Source organism: Ictidomys tridecemlineatus, chromosome 1 (assembly GCF_052094955.1).
Source record: "Ictidomys tridecemlineatus isolate mIctTri1 chromosome 1, mIctTri1.hap1, whole genome shotgun sequence".
NCBI classification, from domain to species: Eukaryota; Metazoa; Chordata; class Mammalia; order Rodentia; family Sciuridae; genus Ictidomys; species Ictidomys tridecemlineatus.
This window is the reverse complement of record NC_135477.1, coordinates 74,148,911-74,166,999: the sequence shown is the minus strand read 5'-3', so window position 1 is coordinate 74,166,999 and position 18,089 is coordinate 74,148,911. Positions and strand designations below refer to the sequence as shown.

Genomic DNA, 18,089 nt, shown 5'->3' with positions numbered 1-18,089 from the left:
TTCCTGGGCTTGTGTGGCCAGTGTGGACTCTCTGCTGTGTCCTCGCCTGAGATGCTGTTTTCCACTCAAATGCCATTTTCCCAATGACTCGTTTCCTTGGTGGTCAGATCTCAAAAAAAGTAACCCTCCTATCTCCCCTTTTACGCTCTACATTAACATTTACAGTCATACCTGGATGGGTTCCAGGATCCCCTGCAGGTACACAAATACCTGAATGCTCAAGTCTTTTATATAAAATATCAAGTCCCTTGTAAATTTCATAAATTTCAATCATCTCTAGTTTACTTGTAATACCTAATAGAATGTAAATGCTACATAAACAGTTGTTATACTGCTTCATTTAGGAAATAATAACATGAGCAAAAGTCTGTACCTGTTGAATATAGATGTAATTATTTTTAAATGCTTTTAATCTGCAGTTAGTTGAATCTGAGGACGTAGAACCTACAAATAGGGAAGGTTGGGTTATTTAGATTCTATTATAGAAGAAAACAAGTTGTAGAATGACACACAGAATATAAAATTATGTAAAGTAGAAGAGAAACACCTACCCTAAACAAAAGGCATTGCAATGGATTTTCTGCAGATGCAGGTATTTGTATGAGAGTAAGGTCTGCCAAATAATGTACCCCATCTCTAACAGAAGTTATGGTCATGAAGGGAAGAATGGAGCTGTAATAATGTGCATTTCATAAAGGGATGGAATTTGTGTTGATTATGTAAATTATGATGAAAGATTTTAAGTGAAAGTGTTTTTTTTTTTTTTGAGGTGGATCCCCTAAGGAAATCTAAAATAACCATGAAAAAGATTGCTAAAGTGATAAGTGATTATGAGTCCTTATTGATGATAAGCACTAGAGGGACCCTGGACCACAACATGGAGCAAGAAAGATAGTCTCTGAGTCTCTGCCTGCGGGAAGCTCCTGGGTTAGGAGGAGAGACTACTTTCAATCACAGCACACGGTGAACAGACAGGTTCTGGTGAAAAACTCGGGCCTGGCCTTTTTGTGGTCCTTCCAGGACCATGATCGGGGGCTGTGAGTGAGCATGATGGGCCTCTCAGTAGGTGAGCCTCTCTGGGCCAGTCTGGGGAGGTGCATGCATGTTGATCCTTCACACTGCAGTTACAGGAACATCCAACTGCTACTGATATTAGAAATGGCTCCAAAGACACATCTGATAGTGGATCCTGCCAGAGTGCAGATGGAATTCTCCAGGTTCCTTTTCAGGTTATATGCCCCACACCTCTCACTGTGATTTACGTTAGCCTCCTCCCAGCGGGTATCTCAGGATGGTTGACCTATTTAGGAAAACTGTCCATGGACTACTGGAGTCTGTCCACACTGGAAGAGTGGGAATGCCTAGGAATTTATGTCATCTCTGCTGGCAGCCCTTGGTCAAAGCAGAGTTGGGAGCGGAAGGACCAGGATGGTTTAGGCTGACATCTCCTTTGATTGGCCTTTACATTGGACTTGAGCTTGGGTCTCTTGTCCCTGTCCCACTCCATAACCCCTCTACTGGGGAACCCTTCAGACACTTCTTGAATACATTACTGCAAGTGAATCCTCAATTCACGGTCTACTTTGGAGGCCCCACCAAACACATTTGATTGTGTCCAGGATTTTTTAAATAGACTTTAGGTGGCCTTGGCCTTTTGGCACCTGCTGAGCATATCCCTTCTGGACCACGCCTGCTGGGTCTGGGTGCCCTGAAGCAGGTCTGCAGGGGTGTTTGTCCATCTGCAGCTTTGGCAAGTGCAGCCCTGAGAGCATGGAGAAGTAGCTGCAGGAGAGCTGAAACACAATTGATTTATAAAAGTCAATGGGATTTTAAAGCGGGCTGGGGAAATAGCAAGATGGATCTCAGAGTTGAATTGATTTAAAGGGTAAGTATTGAGGCTGAAAGATTGATTGAGAAGAGAGGGGTGAGGTAATGAAAGGGGCACTCTGGAGGGGCCCGACAGGATGGTTTCATAAAGTTAATGCGATTTGCAGCCAAGGTCGAGGGGGCTCTGACGGGGTCCCATGCTGTCCTGGGAATACTGCTTGAGCATTAGATGATTTATTACACGATGGCTCCTGAGTGCCCCTACTGAGTGTTTTGTTTTTTTTTTTTAACTTGTTACTTAGCATTCTTCCTCGGCTCCCTTTGGCCATCTGTTCTTCCCTAGGTCCCTCAACTAAAGGGTCTAGAAAACCAACCAGGCCCTCCTAAGAGGTCTCTCTTCAATGCCTGGAGAACTTGAGGTACCTGGTCTATCATTACCCGCAACAATGAAAATATTAAATTTTAAAAGAGTGGTAAGGTAGCCTAGAAAGTTCGGAAGTTTTCCATAATGATTATTGTAATGACTTAAAAATCATTATAAAAGATCCCATTCTTTAAAGTTATGATCTATCTATCTATTTATTTATTTGGCTTTCTTGGGTCTGCCTCTTGGCTCAGCCAGACTGATTTTTGGCAAGGGGTTGGGGGAGGCTGGGCAACACCCAGACTGCTTATTCTTCATTTCTGTGCAGAATGAACTTTCAGCTTCAACGGTATCTGGCATTCATTTATCCAGTGCTTGAGTTTACGGGATCTCCTATGTGTTCACCTACAGGAGCCACTAGGAGATGGTGCCGCTGGAGCAGAGCTGAAGAAGGAGCACACAACCACACACCAGGTCCTGCTGTCACCCTGCCACATATACAGGAAGAGGGAAGCATGGAAGCAGCAGCAAGGAGATCAGACTAGGATAATAGAGCTACTGAAGGAGGCAGGGAGGCCAGAGCTAAGGCTGAGGCTGAGGCTAAAATAAAGTAAGCCATGCCCTGCACCCTAGGGGGTAAGAAAATGTGTCTAGCAGGGCAACAGGAAGATGTGGAGGATGAGAGGGTGAGGGTCTACCTCTGTCCCCAGGCTTAACCTTAACTTTGAAACAACTATTCCCTGAGTCACTGCCAGACTCCTGACAATCCTTCCTCTGAAGAAGAGCATCTTGTGAGGGCTCCTCTGACTTCTGACACAGGCTGAAATCCTGGCCATCATCCCACGCTGGGGTTCCTTTTGCTAGGACTTCTTAGAAGAGGCCATGTCCCTTTGCCAGGGTAGAAACAAGTTTCACCACATCCTTATCTGTTAGCAACATGAGCCTGAGATTAATACATTGTGGAAGGTGTCTGGGAGCTGATGCTCAGCTTCACCTCCCTGTCACCCACGCACTGCAGTCTCTCCAGGCCAACCAGCAGTCCTGTGGGCCATTCACGCTCTACTTCTGCCCCCGTCTGCCTTTCTCCTTCCTTGGACCCCCTCACCCAGCATGCCGGCCCGCTTTACTCTTGAAGCATCAGCACAGTGGCTTCCTATGGTAGGAAGACCCCTCTGGAAAGACCTCAGAGCAGTGACTGACTTCCATTCCTTATGCTGTCTGGGGTCCTTGCCTCTCTCTCTCTGATTGGACATGGGCTTCTCTGGGCCAAACTGATATTTATGAGCTTCCTAGGGGCAGAGAGGGTACCTTCCTCAGATTTGAATTCCTAAAATGTAGCAAAGAGAGTCCCAGATAATGCTTGTGAATGAGTGAATGAATGGGAGAAGAAATAGAACCCTCAAGCTCAAAGATGGAAAGATCCAATCCAAGAGACCCCCAAGCCTTGTAATGGGTCTTCTTGGTGTGGGAGAAATCTGCCACTGGGATTTCTCCTGCCCATTGCCCATTTCCACACCATGTTAAAATGAAGGGCATGAGATCCACCGATTCTGTGCCTAAAATCAGAGGCACACCAACAGGAAGACTATAAACATGGAACTATAGTTTTGTAACATTTCCTAGCTTGGCAGAGGGGGAGAGGGCATGTACGACAGGAAGGGAGCACAGAATTGGGAGCCCTGAGATCCATGTGCTTCTTGAAGTCCTATCTTTCCACTTCAAAAAGGGAGCAAAATATGAATCCTGCTGACTTCCTATACTGTGGTAAGGATAAAATGAATGGACAGCTTGAAAGTGCTTTGTAAATGGAGGAGCGCAGCATGAATGGGTGATGGCACTGTTTCTTACTACTGCAGGCCAAGCCCCACGGAAGCCTCTATATCCTCTTCTGGACCTTGTCTGGGAGCCACTGGCCCAGGACCCTGCAATGCTTGCTGCTTGCACTCCTGTTCAGAGTAGCAGCCCATTCACCAGAAGCCTGGAATTGGTAAATTTAATTCAATATCAATTATAAATCTCATTTTCTGCCTGCCTACAAGCCATTAGCTGAGATCAATACCTTCTCCACCCTTGGCTAAGTCATCACTGAGACTGTGGATGATTTCAGCAGTCGGAGCAGGGGCCTAAGCAGGCTCACTTGGAGAGTCCAAAGCAGCCTCCTGGTCCAGGCCTAATCCAGTTTGGGTCTTTCCACCTTCAAATATTAAGGTCACGGGCAATGCTACTGTTGTCTGGGGCCTCAAGGCTGGCCTGGAGAGCCTTCATTCCCATATCTGGCAGTGCCCATGCCCTGATTGTCTACTAAAGTTATAGACATTGGGTATCTTTCATGAGGAGCTAGTTGTGCCTGTCAGCTGGTTCAAGGCATCTGGGAAGAAAGCAGGAGGCAGGAGGGAAGGGTCTTGAGCTTGCAGTGTCCCTCTCCTGGACACAATGGCCTTCTTCTAGCACTTGGGCCTCAGGGAGCAGCAGATAGACTGGGGATGGATAAGAGTATATGTTCTCAATCTATGTTTTTAAAACACTCTGAGAATTACCAACTATGCAGGGCTAAAGGGAGGTGGTCAGCTGATGCCCACAGTGCTGAGCCCAGACACAGAGGAACCTAGCTGGCCATGGTCCCTGACTCTTAGCAGATCTATTTTGTCTCCCTCATGCTCTCTGCAGAAAGCAGATGGGAAGTGCCACTGATGCCATTGATCCTATAAGCATTTACCTAGGTCCTGTCTCCCTGCCCTCGGGGCCACTCCCTGCAGACTGCTGACCACACCACAGCCTGCATCATTGCCTAATGCTCCAGTCAGTCATATTACTCTCTTGTTTAAAACCCTGCCTGAGGTGGGCATGGTAATGGTGCATGCCTGTAATCCTCTCTACTCAGGAAGCTGCGATGGGATGATTGCAAGTTCAAGGCCAACCTGGGTAACTTGGTGAGAATTTGTCTCAAAATAAAATAAAAAGGACTAGGGATATATAGAGTCCTTGCCTAGCATAGGCAAGATCTTAGGTTCAACCTCCAGTACTAAAAAAAAAAAAAAAGAAAGAAAGAAAGAAATCCTGCCAATCTGTGGGACAGGTCCACTCCCCCAACCCCCTCCCCCACCACCACGGCCTCCTTCTGACTTCCTGCATTGCAGTCAGTCCGGGTGCTCACAGATTGCCCTAGATTGTGCTGCTGGGCCTTGCCACATAAGGCTTTCTCTGCCTTGGGTGCCTCTCCTCCTTTCTACATCAAGGCTGGGCTCCTAAATCTGTAAAGTGCGCAGGAGGTGTCAAGAGCCTTTGGAGTCTGAATCTCAGCACTTTCACTTCCTGGCTGGGTATTGTTCCCAGCTGGCAAGTTCTCTAACCTCTCTGCAACTCAGTTTCCTCATCTGAAACATGAGGCAGCAGTGGTCTCTTTGTCAATGGGAGTCTTCTGAGGATGAAAGATGACGCATGTGCCCCTCCATGGAAGATGTAATAGGACCTCGGCACGTAAATTCCACCACCAAAACACAGACCCGTGACATGCGGATGCGGGAGCCAGACTAACAAGCACACTTTCAAAGAAGTAGGTGAAAGCTAGTCATGCAGTCCCGGGATGGATGTGGAAATACCAGCCTAATCTTGTTTACTGAGCTATTTACCAGTCTTGTTTATTGAGAACTGAATCAACTCTAGGACATCTCATTATCCAGAAGAGCCCAGAGTGGACATAGGGCCTGCTAGGCAGAGATAGCGTGGTGACATAAGTTCAACAAGCATTAGCAACGGGTGCTGCTGTTATTAAATGTGCCTGACACCTAGTGCCAGCCAGGAAGTGAGGGCACATGGGTCTGCACATTCGAGCTAAGTCACCCCCCCCACCATGAAATAGGGAAGCAAAATAAAATAGCAGCCAAATTTGAGATTCCTCAGCATCATGGGTCAATGGGGTCTGGCCCTTCTGTGTTGCCACACACCTTCACACCATGGCCAACACTGCTGCCAGTTCCGAGAAAGGGCCACTTCCACAGGATGCCCACCTCCAACCCATGTCACATCTAATCCTGACCTCCCTTCCCTTGCCACCAGCTGGGCTGCCTTTCAGCTGGACGTATCTGATATGACTAGGACAGAGTCGGTGGTCTGACCCCACTCTTCCTTTGGCCCCCGTGCCTGTATTCATGATGGTGGTATCATGAATACTGCCCTTAGAAGGTGCTGGTGGAGGTTACACATAGGGTTGAATTAAAATGAGTTGTTTGCATGTAAACAGAAAACCCAGCACACGTCTGGTACATTCTAAGCACTGAACAGAAATTTTCTCACTTTCTTTCCTTCCTTAAAGAGGAAAGTAGACAAGACTGTTTGCAAACTTAATATATAATTAATAGTGAAAGAGTCATACTGAGATAGGTGGGCTCTCAGGGAAAGAGAAAAAGAGGGCCTTATGAAGAGACCTGGGTCTATGAACATGAACAGTCAGGTTTGTCTCTTCAGTTAGATGAACAAAACCTCCAGTGTATGTTGGCCCTGATCAATTAGAACAAAAACATAATCAATTTTAGTGTCACCAGATTGAAAAACCTATACAATGTGCCCACAACTGATTTATGGCTAGACTGCTTAACGAAGAAGAAACATTCAGAACCCTAATATCAAATGATTGACTTGGGATTTGATTTTCACAAAAGCTTATTTGGGAACCTGCACTTTTCTTCCCAGGACAATCCTATATGTAGTCAGATATCTCTCTCTCAGGTGCGTCATTACTAAGTACAGTTAAGGTTACTTAAACCCAAGCACTACCACAGCATGTCCACCTGGCTGATAACTGAGAAGGCTACTAAAGGACCAAGAGGTAGGCAGCATATACAGTAGGAATATGCTGGACAAAGGGATGATTCACATCCTGGGTAGGACGGAGTGAGATGTCATGAGATTATATCATGATACACAATTTAAAACTTACAGATTCATTATTTCTGGAATTTAATATTTTTGAACCATGATTGTGGGTAACTGAAACCATAGATAAAGATGGACTGCATATGTAAATTATGCCTCAAGTAAAACCAGAAGAACAAATTTAAAAAATAAACAATGAAAACAGTATTTTAAAAAATCAATTTTCAAGCTGGGCGTAGTGGCGCACACCTGTAATGCCAGTGGCTCAGGAGGCTGAGGCAAGAGAGTCCAAGGCCAACCTCAGCAACTTAGTGAGACCCTAAGCAACTTAGTAAGGTCCTGTCTCTAAATAAAAATACAAAAATGGGCTTGGGACGTGGCTCATCAGTTAATCCCCAGTAGATTCAATCTTCAGTATAAAAAAAAATCAATATTCAATGTATTTGAGGCCACTGTCATTCAAAGGTCACCAAACTGGGAATTTCTATCTTCTTCCATCAGGTTCCACCAGACTTGTTTTGGACCCTTTGCTCCTCTTAAGGCCTCTGCAATTTCATTGCATTTCTGAGAAAACTTCCATAAGAGACTGTCAGCAGAGAATGTGTTCTCCATGTGGGGAAGAGGGCCTGGCTGGCGGTGAAGGATGTCCAGACTTGGGTACCTCTACTCTCAGGGTAGGTAGCAGTCATATGCTGTGGTGCTAGGGCCTGGCCTAGATGTAAGAAGACCACTGGGTGAGTGTCCTGTGAACCTCCTTCTTCACAGGCTTCTATTCACGAAGCCTCCAGTGCCTATCTGAGGTCTTGTCCAGACCCTGATTCTACTCCTGCATCAATGGCTCTTATAGACTCCATCCTGGGCATAACTCCCTGACCCCTCTTCTGCCCTTGATCCCCTCTCTGAATCTCAGGCAAAGCCAGATGTTGTATCAACTAATTACATGATTATCTCTCTGTGGTTCCACCTCGGGGCCGTGAACATGATCTCCCCTAGGGAGGACCTGCCTGGGCAGGGGCACAATGGCATCATGGGCATATCCTGGGAAACCACATCATTCATGACTGAGCAGCCAGCGGGGTCTTGTGAATTCTGTGGTTGCCCCTAAAGAACAGAAACCTTCAGGGTGCAGAGCTGTCACCTGGTACAGTCAGGGACCTTCAGGCTAGCATTCCCTATGATCCTTGGGGGCAAACCCAGTAGCCTCCAGTCCTTTATTTCTATTCTCCATCCCCAGAGGCAGCCAGTTTCAACCGTTGTAAGCCATTCCAGCAACAGTGATGTTTTCTTCTGTATGTATAGATAAGTGGCTCCATAATGGAGCTTAAAAATTCCTATCACCTAGTGATGTCCTAAGCATCATGAGATTGTAGCACAACACACTGCTCTTTTTTTTTTTTTTGATGGCCATGTAGACATCACAACACATAGCATTATATAAAAGTCATGATACTAGAAAACGATAATAAGTGACTAAGTTTCTGGTTTACAGATTTAATATACTAATGTATATTAAATTAAGTTAAAAATTCTTTTAACTTGATTCTTTTATAATGACACTTAGCTTAAAACAGTACACTTCACATCTGTATGAAATATTTTCTTTCTTCTTTTTTTTTCAGGGCTGAGCTCACAGGCTTCTGTTCATGAAGCTTCTGTTCATGAAGCCTCCAGTGCCTATCTGATGTCTTGGCTTGCTTTTACATTTTTTTTTTTAAATCGTTGGAGTGAATATCTTTTTTAAAATTTTAATTAGTTATATATGGCAGCAGAATGCATTACAATTCATATTACACATATACAGCACAATTTTTTGTATCTCCGGTTGTACTATTTGTGTCTTCATACATGTACTTAGGGTAATGATGTCCTTCTCATTCCACCGTATTTCCTACTCCCATGCCCCCTCCCTTCCTCTCCCACCCCTTTGCCCTATCTAGAGTTCATCCCCAATCCCCATCCCCACCTTGCCAACCACATTATGAATTGGCATCCTTAAATCAGAAAAAAAACACTTAGCATTTGATTTTTCGGGATTGGTTAACTTCACTTAGCATTATATTCTCCAACTCCATCCATTTACCTGCAAATGCCATGATTTTATTCTCTTTTATTGCTGCATAAATATTCCATTGTGTATATATGCCACATTTTTTTTGTATCCATTCATCTATTGAAGGTCACCTAGGCTAGGAAACCTGGAAATCCATACGAAACAAAATGAAATTCAACCCCTATCTCTCACCATGCTCAACATTCAAGTCGAAGTGGATCAAGATCTAAGAATTACACCAGAGACACTGTTTCCATTAGAAGAAAAAGTAGGCCCAACTCTCCATCATGTCAGATTAGGCCCCAACTTCCTTAATAAGACTCTCTATGGTGCAAGAATTAAAATCAAGAATCAATAAATGGGATGGATTCAAACTAAAAAGCTTCTTCTCAGCAAAAGAAACAATCAGTGAGGTGAATAGAGAGCCTACAATTTGGGAACAAATGTTTACCACACACACATCAGATAGAGCACTAATCTCTAGGATATATAAAAAACTCAAAATCTTAACACCCCCCCCAAAAAATAACCCAATCAATAAGTAGGCCAAGGAATTGAACAGACACTTCTCAGAAGATGATATACAATCAATCAACAAATATATGAAAAAATGTTTGACATCTCTAGCAATTAGAGAAATGCAAATCAAAACTACTCTAAGATATCATCTCATTCCAGTCAGAATGGCAGCTATTATGAAAACAAACAGCAATAAGTGTTGGTGAGGATGTGGGGAAACGGTACACTCATACATTGCTGTGGGACTGCAAATTGGTGCAGCAAATATGGAAAGCAGTATGGAGATTCCTTGGAAATCTGGGAATGGAACCACCATTTGACCCAGCTATCCCTCTCCCCTGATCTATACCCAAAGGACTTAAAAACAGCACACTGCAGGGACACAGCCACATCAATGTTTATAACAGCACAATTCACAATAGCTAAAATGTGGAGCCAACCTAGATTGCTTTTACATTTGCTTAGATTTTTGCTAGGTATGAGTTTCTCAATATTAAAAATTCCATCAGTAGTCTATAACTAATGTGTTCAGAGGCCATAGGTACCTTCTTAAAAATATCATTGCATTTTCTCATTCCAAACTCTATAGTTTCTCCGAACTGCAGGGCTGCTTAAAGTGGGTCTTTAGATAGCACTGAGTTCCTGAGTGCCTTGAATATTGAGGATACACAAAAACTGTTGGATCGCTTCTTTAGGAAAAATCACAAGAACAAGGCCATGGTTAGTACTTCATCCCACCCATGAGCTCTCTTTCCTCAGCTCACAGTATTGACCAGGCTCTGCAGACCCATCCAGGCCCCTGAGTGTTGAATCCTCCTATAGGAGATGGCCAAAGCTGCAGTAGCTTTGCTCTTTGCTCATTGCTCATAAGTCTAACAATTTCCTTCAAAAGGAGCCTCCTAAACAGCAACAGCAATTTTGTCTTGCAACATTTCAAACAGTGGCAAAAACTCCAAAGGAATATTTTACAGATTGATTTCATAAAATTCAAAAACTTGACCTCCCCCCAAAATGCCCTAATATTAAAGTAAAGAGCAAACAACAAAAGTCAGTTGAGGGAGGGGGATGGATTTTCCTAATGACCTGGACCAGTTTAAAGCTTTCCCCATGATTCAACTATTCACTAATTTATTTGATCAATAATATGTGTTGAGTGTCCACTGAGTGCCTGGCATGGGGGGTATAATGATGTTCAAACCCAGAAATGGTCACTGCTCTCATGGAACTCACAGTCCAGTGCTGGTGACAGATATCACCCCTCCACACCCCCACACCCCCCCAAAAAAAATCACTCTTGGGAGTGAACAGCTACAATCAGAAGGAAATACCATAGAGGAAAGGAGAGCATGGGCAGAGGACCAGAGTAGGTGTGTGGAGGCTGCCCTGGTGGGTGACACTTGAGCTGACAGCTGAGGATGAATAGGGGTTAAAGAGTGTGTATGAGTGTTCCAGGAACTCCAGAGGGAAAGGGGGTGAGCAAATCCCCCAAGGCAGCCATGTGGCTAGGGCTTAGGGAGTGAGAGGATGCTGGAGGTTTGGTAGGAGGGCATCCCTGAGGGCCACAGGAAGTTCTGAATTTTGACCCTGAGAGCAATGGGGAAGCCATTGAAGGATTCCAAGATGGAGCTGGGGGAGGAGGCTGGAGGTGAGTGCATGACTGGATTTATGTTTGACTAGGTGACTGGGCTTCTGCTTGGAGAATGGATGTGGTGGTGGAATGGGGCATGGTCCAGGTTAGAGAGATGATGGTTAGGGAGGATTCCACAGAAGAATGAGTGAAATTGGCAGAATCAGGAGGTCTTTGGAGCCTCCCTCACACCTGTGCAATAGGACAGAGCCACAACAATGAACCTTGATGCTGGGCAGTGCTAAGAGGTACCCAGAAAGCTTCAATTAAGATTGGAGGAATAAACAAAACTATGTCTGTGGAACTTTAGAGAGGGACCAATAACAGCATGCTAGGGTGGCATCGGGGTCAATTATTTTGGGGATCTGAGTAAGCCTAGGGAGACAGGGATGTACCAGACCCACTTCTTGCCTTTAGAAGAATCTGGTCTAAGGGTCACCAAAACCAGGTTCCCTGCAGGTTATGGGAGCAGAAGAGGGAGCATGGAAGGTCCAGGGTAGCAAGTTGAGAATGCAGTAATGGCAGTAGGTCAGGATTGGGCACCAAGTTCCCTCCTTACCCTGAAAAATTGTCCATGTCACTCCCAGGAGAGAGGGTCCTTATATTTTTATTTTCTATCTTGAGAAATAAGTAGCTATTCTGACTATATCCCAAAGAGTTGTGATTTGCTCCATTGTATATCTAATAATTTTTATTGAAATTTAATAACTTTATCCTTCTTTCCTGGGAAAATTGGTGGGACAGGGTGAGCGACCTATTCTTACTCTGGGAATACAGCAATGGGTAGCAATATGGGTCGGTGGAGGACAAACCTGCTGGTGACAGGACATCAGGAAAGGTTCCCAATGACATGTAGAACCGGTGGGAGCTAAGCAGGGCAGGGCCAGTGCCACCAGGTGCCACTCAGCCTCGTTCAACCAGGCCATATCTATGTGGATCTAAGGCAAATCTGAACCACTTACAGTATAATATTCAGTTTGAGCCAGGTTGAATTAATATGTGCTGATTTGACACTGTCTGATTTGAATTGTGTGATGCGCATAAAACTAAGGCATACTATTTTGATTATAGGTTTGTTTTGAGCCATTTCAAACTTGTTTGGGAACTTTCCTGTTTTTGTTTGTTTGTTTGTTTTTTAAATGATGTGTGTGTGTGTGTGTGTGTGTGTGTGTGTGTGTTGACATCTGCCTCTAAGTTCTTGGAAGGTGAACTCAGCCAGGGCAGGATAGTTGACCAGACTTAGTTCATACTATGGTTTGAACAGTGTTCATCCCCACCAAACCCCATGCTGAGGCCCAATTCTTCAAGGGGAGGGTGTTGAGAGTCAGTGGGACCTTGAAGAGGTAATTAGCTCATGGTGTCTCCTCCTTGTGAAGGGATGAATGTAGTTTCCAAGCAAGTGGGTTAGTGATTGAGAGAGTAGGTTAATTAGGGCAAGAGCAGGTTGTGAAGTGATACTGGCCTCCGCTGAGTTTCTCTTACACACATGCTCCTTCCACACGGTCCTGCTACCGTCTTCTGCTTTCTGCCACAAGGCCCTTTACCAGAAGCTGAACAGATGCTGGTACCATGCTTTTATACTTTGAGAACCGTGAGATAAATAAACCTCTTTTCTTTATAAATTATACAGTCTCAGATGTTCTGGTGCAGCAACAAAAAACAGAGTCAGATAGTTTTATATGCAGATAACCAACGGTAAGGCTTTTCCTGAGAGGTTCTCAGTCCTCATATCTTTCCCTCTGCTGGGAGGAGACAAAGATGACTTTTAGGGTGATGGTAGCTTTCATCCACTCAAAGAAGGTCTGGATGGGGATCTACCAGGAAGTTAAGAGTCAATGTGACTAGGGAAGGGTCTCTGGGAACCCTGGTATCAACATGCCACGCAGAGCAACCTTTCAGTCAGACCCCAGAGCTCCTGAGCCCACTGACTGCATCTGATCTTATTAGGTCTCCTAAAAACCCTGGTCTTTTTCATACAACTTAGCAAATCTGTGTAACAATAAGGTGTAGAAGTGGGTCTATACTTAGGTATGTTTGAGAATAATTTAGACAAAACAGTGACTGGATACCAGGGCTGGGGTTTGCATAACTATGACTTGCTGTGTCAATAACACATCCCTAAAAAAGTTCCTAAAAAGTTTGGATAGGGATGAATTTTGATGGAATTTCTTAGTTCTGTCAGAGCCAATTTCTTTAAGGCACATGTACATATAATTTTTGGTCCTTATTTCTCCAGAAATGACCTCAGGGAAAGTTATTCCATAACAAGCCATAAGTCTAATCTGGTTCCTGACAGGCTCTGGCCTTATGCTGTGCATGATGCCTCTTCCTGCCTCTACTCCAGCCTCCCTGGTCTTGTGCACCCATATCCCCAAACCATGGGTGTCTGCACCTCCTACTCCCCACCTGGAATTGGCCTCCTCCCACTATTTCTGCTACCCTTCACCTGCCTAGTCGGTCCCTGACATCCACAGTTCAAAAACCACTTTTGAAGTCTTTTAAATACATGATCTTAGAATGCCTCTGGTCATAGTTTATGACCATACATCTTTGTGGGCAAGGGATTATTTTATTAAGGCCTGAAAATAGCACTATAAACAATCTTGTCTCATATCTAGCCAGATAACATCATGCAGAGATGATACTGTTTCTCAAACTTGGTACTATTGGCATGTGGGTTCAGAAAATTCTTTGTTGTGGGGTTTGTTCTATACATTGTAGGATATTTAGTAGAACCCTTGGTTTCTACCCATTGGATGCCAGTAGCACTCCTCAAAATAGCCAAAAATGTCTCTAGACATGGCCAAATGTTCCTTGGGAAGGGTGGCAAAGCTGCTTCAGGTTGAGGACCACTGACTTAAATGTTTATAAGAAGTTTGGGATTTCACATGTAGATCCCTTTGCTGAAGTCTCTTTGCAGACCAGCACCAACCAATGGAAAAATAAAAGGTATAATGTGGGAGCCATGTACATACTTATAAATGTTCTAGTAGCTGCATTAAAAGAGTAAAAAAGAAAGGTGAAATTAATTTTAATAATATATTTTATTTAACCCAATACATTAAAAATATTGCCGTTTCAGCATGTAATCAATACAAAATAACTATCAATAAGATATTTTACTTTCAGTTTTCTTGTACTAAATCACAAAAATCTGTTGTTTATTTCCTCAATTTTGATTAATCACATGTCAAGGTGGTTTCTGCTTAGGAGTTGTGGGACAGAACTAGGCTTGTTCAGAGGGGTCTGGCCTGCTTCACCCCTTGGGTCATTAGCAGACTGTGCCACCACCCCTTAGCAAAGCCAGGCAAGGTCCTCCTTTGCTCATTTGGCTCACAGGTTACAGTTCATTCCAATGCAACCCATGGAGAGACCCACTCTCTGGAAGAATGGGTCCACCCAGTAAAGTCACCTAAGTACTTGTGGTGTGCTAATGAGATGTGGTGTTCCCTGTGAGTGCACAAGAGGTGAAAGGGTCTCTGCTGCACACACCTAGTGAGATGAACACTGCTTCCAAGCCCAGCCCCTCCCCAGATGTCCCACCCACCCATCTCCAAAGACCATTTTTATCTTTACTGCTTATAAGGGAAGCTTCCACAGATAATGGTTACCCGCAAAAGATATATTTTCTCAAAAGACAGATGTTCTCATCTAAATGATACTTGATCTGGCCAAGAAGTTGATGTCCAGGGAGATACTCTCTGTACCCCACCCAGTGGCTGAGTCCCCAGGCCACTCTGCTAGGACATATGCTGGCTAGCCCCAGTCCTGGACTTTCCAGACTCCCATCTCTTGCTTATCTCAATATGCTTCTGTTCATTCCCTTTCTTATCTAAGGACCCTGCAGCTTCCTGAGCATTATTCTGGCCAAAAGATCTGCCTGTACCTTGCTTGCCTGAAGAACTGCTTTTTATAGGCTCCACAGAGCATCCTCTCAGGCGGCTGGAGAAAGATCCTTGCTTGAACCCAACTTTCTGTAGAAGCAAGGACATTGCCCTCCCTGGTAAGAACCATTTCTGTCTTTGCTACAAGGCAAATCATGGGCATTTCCCTTTTAGAAAAGAAGCAAAGTTCTCCCAAAGTTGCGGCCACCTGTTCACCTGGAGCAAAAGAGGGATTTTGTAAAACACGGAATGTGGGGTGAAATTTGCTCACCCACTCTGGCACTAAGATAGCCCCCGCCCTTGCAATCTCAGGTCCGAGCCCCACACAGCCCGGAATCCGGCTAGAAACTGCACAGCAGTGAACAAGGATGCTCAACGTGCAGCGGCAGTCGCCGAAGAACGCGGGTCCCAACGGATACCCAGCAGTGTCTGCACACTTTTGCCAAGAGGCACATGTGGTGCACGGAGAAGCTCAGAAGGCTGGACTTACCCCTTCTACTCTGCCTGATCTTTGGGCTCAGCATGTTCCTGCAGTCGCTTGGCTAGACTCTCTGGGTTGATCATTCTGTCGTCCACTTCCCCGTTCTCTTCTTGCCGTCCTTCATGCCTCTCTGGCTTGGGCAGCGTGGCCCCTGGCGTCGCCCGCGAGGCTCCCTCGGCTCCCTCTCCTGGCTCCGGAAGGTCGGCTTGCCTTGTACTACAGAAACCTCGATGCATTATTTATCCATCCCAGAATTAATTCCCATCCAAGCGGACCATTAAGGACACGGTAATCTTTGGTGATCAATCACTGGGCCAGGGCGGGGCCGGCCTCTCAGTCCCTCTGCTCCGCTGGGCGCACCAGGCGCTGTCCATTCCGAGCTGAGCTGTGTGCGGAGGGGGCGGCGCCTTGGAGAAGGTGGCGGGGGTCTGGGGACGGGGAGGCGGGGCCAGTGGAGCCGAGTGGAGAAGTCTCAGCCCGCCGCTGAGTGGTTCCAAGACTGAGACACTAGTGCCGCCCGCTAGAGGCCACCCAGAGGCCAGAGGAAACATGGGAATGTGGCTACCCCAGCCCACATGCCCTGTTGAGGCCTGGGTTAAGACCATGCTATTGGTGAAGGAGTGGCCCAGATCCTTCCTGGCCCTGTCTAATGGGACGAGTTTATGAGCTCACTGTACTAAATGTTGAAAGACAGGTGTGTTTTAGAAACAGCCAGCAGCCTGGCAATGTTCAGATCCTCTAGGGGACCTGAACAGCAGGAAAACGCCAGTTAGGAATGTTAACTATTTATGACTCTTTAGTAAGATGACAGGAGTAAGACTGCTGTGAGTAAGACTGCTGTGAAGCACTGAGTTCAGGATCTCTCAAATGGTAGGCTCTGCAAAGCTATTCACTGAGTTTAATAGTGATTTTCTGCTCATTAGCCACGTTTTTATTTAATATTTGCATAATTCTAAAGGACATATATTGGACTTTTGGGATGTCCAGCATCAAAATCCTAAAAATCCCTCCACAAACACAATCATAATAAGAGCTGTCACTTATTAGACACCTACCGTGTGTCAGGCATGGGGTTGGTGCTTTATGTTCAGCTTATCATTTAATTCTCTAACTCCCCAGACAGGTGTTATGATCAAGTTTTTTCAGATAAGAAAAACAAAGCATAACAATGTAAATTTCTTGGCCAAGGTCACGTATTTCCTAGTGACAGGGCTGGCATCGGAACCCAAAACTGTCTCTACAGCTCCTACTTTTCTATAATGCCAATCTTTCTGAACACCCCCATTTTCACTATTGCGAGTTAACAGTTTGTGGCTTGAGACTGTTCAGTGAATTTGTTGGACAGTAACCCCCTACCCCGACAGTTATCCCTGTGTCCTCTTAAGCATGTGAATTTGTGGCTGGGTTATAATCTCCCTTGAATGTTCTCCCTCCAGCTTTCTCCCTTTGTGTACCCCATGTCCACTGATCCACAAATGCCCCATAGACGCTTAATTAACTCCAGTAGCTGGAAGGAAAGAGGGACCCACTGGGAGATCATCACAGCAGTCCACACTAGGAATGAGAGAGTATGAAGTAGGGGACAAACCTCCTTACTCTCCCCTCCTCCCCTCCTCTCCTTATTCCAGACTCACCAGGATGTGGTAAGCCACATGGCCAGGGAGAAAGCAGAGTCCACAGAGACAAAGCTGTCTCACTCAGCATCGAGTCACTTTTCCTGGCCCTCATCTACTCATCAGAGGGGAGAATAGGTATTTTCACGACTTTTCATGGTAGTACCCATGCGTCGACTCCTCCCTGACCCATCTCTTGCCACTCAACCATGTTCCTGAGCAACTTCTGTTCCCTGTGCTTCATTAGTTTTGCACATGCAGCTCTACTCCCGTGTGCCTCAGTGTCATTACACACATAGCCCCTGCTTCTATGCATCCCTGTGCCTTTGCAGGTAGAGTAAGTGCCCTGTCTCAGGAATGCCCTCCCCCACATTGATTCACCTACTTATTTGTCATGCTTTGGACATTTACCCTATGAAACTCTCCTGATTACACTAGCTGAAGGATCCACTAAGCACTTCCCCTGGACCGTTTTTTGTATCCCTTAGACTGCCCTTCTTGCTCTCCAAGGCCTGAGCCCCAGGCTGCCTCAGGCCAGAAGCCCTGTAAGAAATATTGTCTTGAGCTGGGGATGATGACAAACACCTGTAATCTCAGCAGTTCCTGAGTCTGAGGCAGGGGGATAGCAAATTAGAGGCCAGCTTCAGCAACTTAGTGAAATCCTTAGGAACTTAGAACCTGTATCATTAAAAAAAAAAAAGGACTGGGGTAGAACACCCCTAGATTTAATCACCAATACAAAAAAAAGAAAATGGCTTGATGAGTAAATCCAAGAAACATCATTGAATGAGACTCCTTTTCCTTTAGTATAAGGTACAAGCCAGGTCAGGCTAGGACAGAGGCCACCCAAGA

At 45.2% G+C, this 18,089-nt stretch overlaps 1 protein-coding gene across 5 annotated transcripts in view; it reads right to left on the bottom strand.

Moving 5' to 3' along the window:
- Positions 1-18,089, bottom strand: part of Arhgap22 (Rho GTPase activating protein 22) — a 191,130-nt gene that overhangs the window by 138,077 nt on the left and 34,964 nt on the right. The window contains exon 1 of one of the 5 annotated variants that reach the window (XM_040272605.2): positions 15,634-16,037. The exons of the other annotated variants lie outside the window; for them this stretch is intronic. Coding sequence (XP_040128539.2) covers positions 15,634-15,667 — 34 coding nt within the window. The 5' untranslated portion in view covers positions 15,668-16,037. Of the gene's footprint in view, positions 1-15,633; positions 16,038-18,089 lie in introns of those variants that run through there. 5 annotated transcript variants of the gene reach the window in all.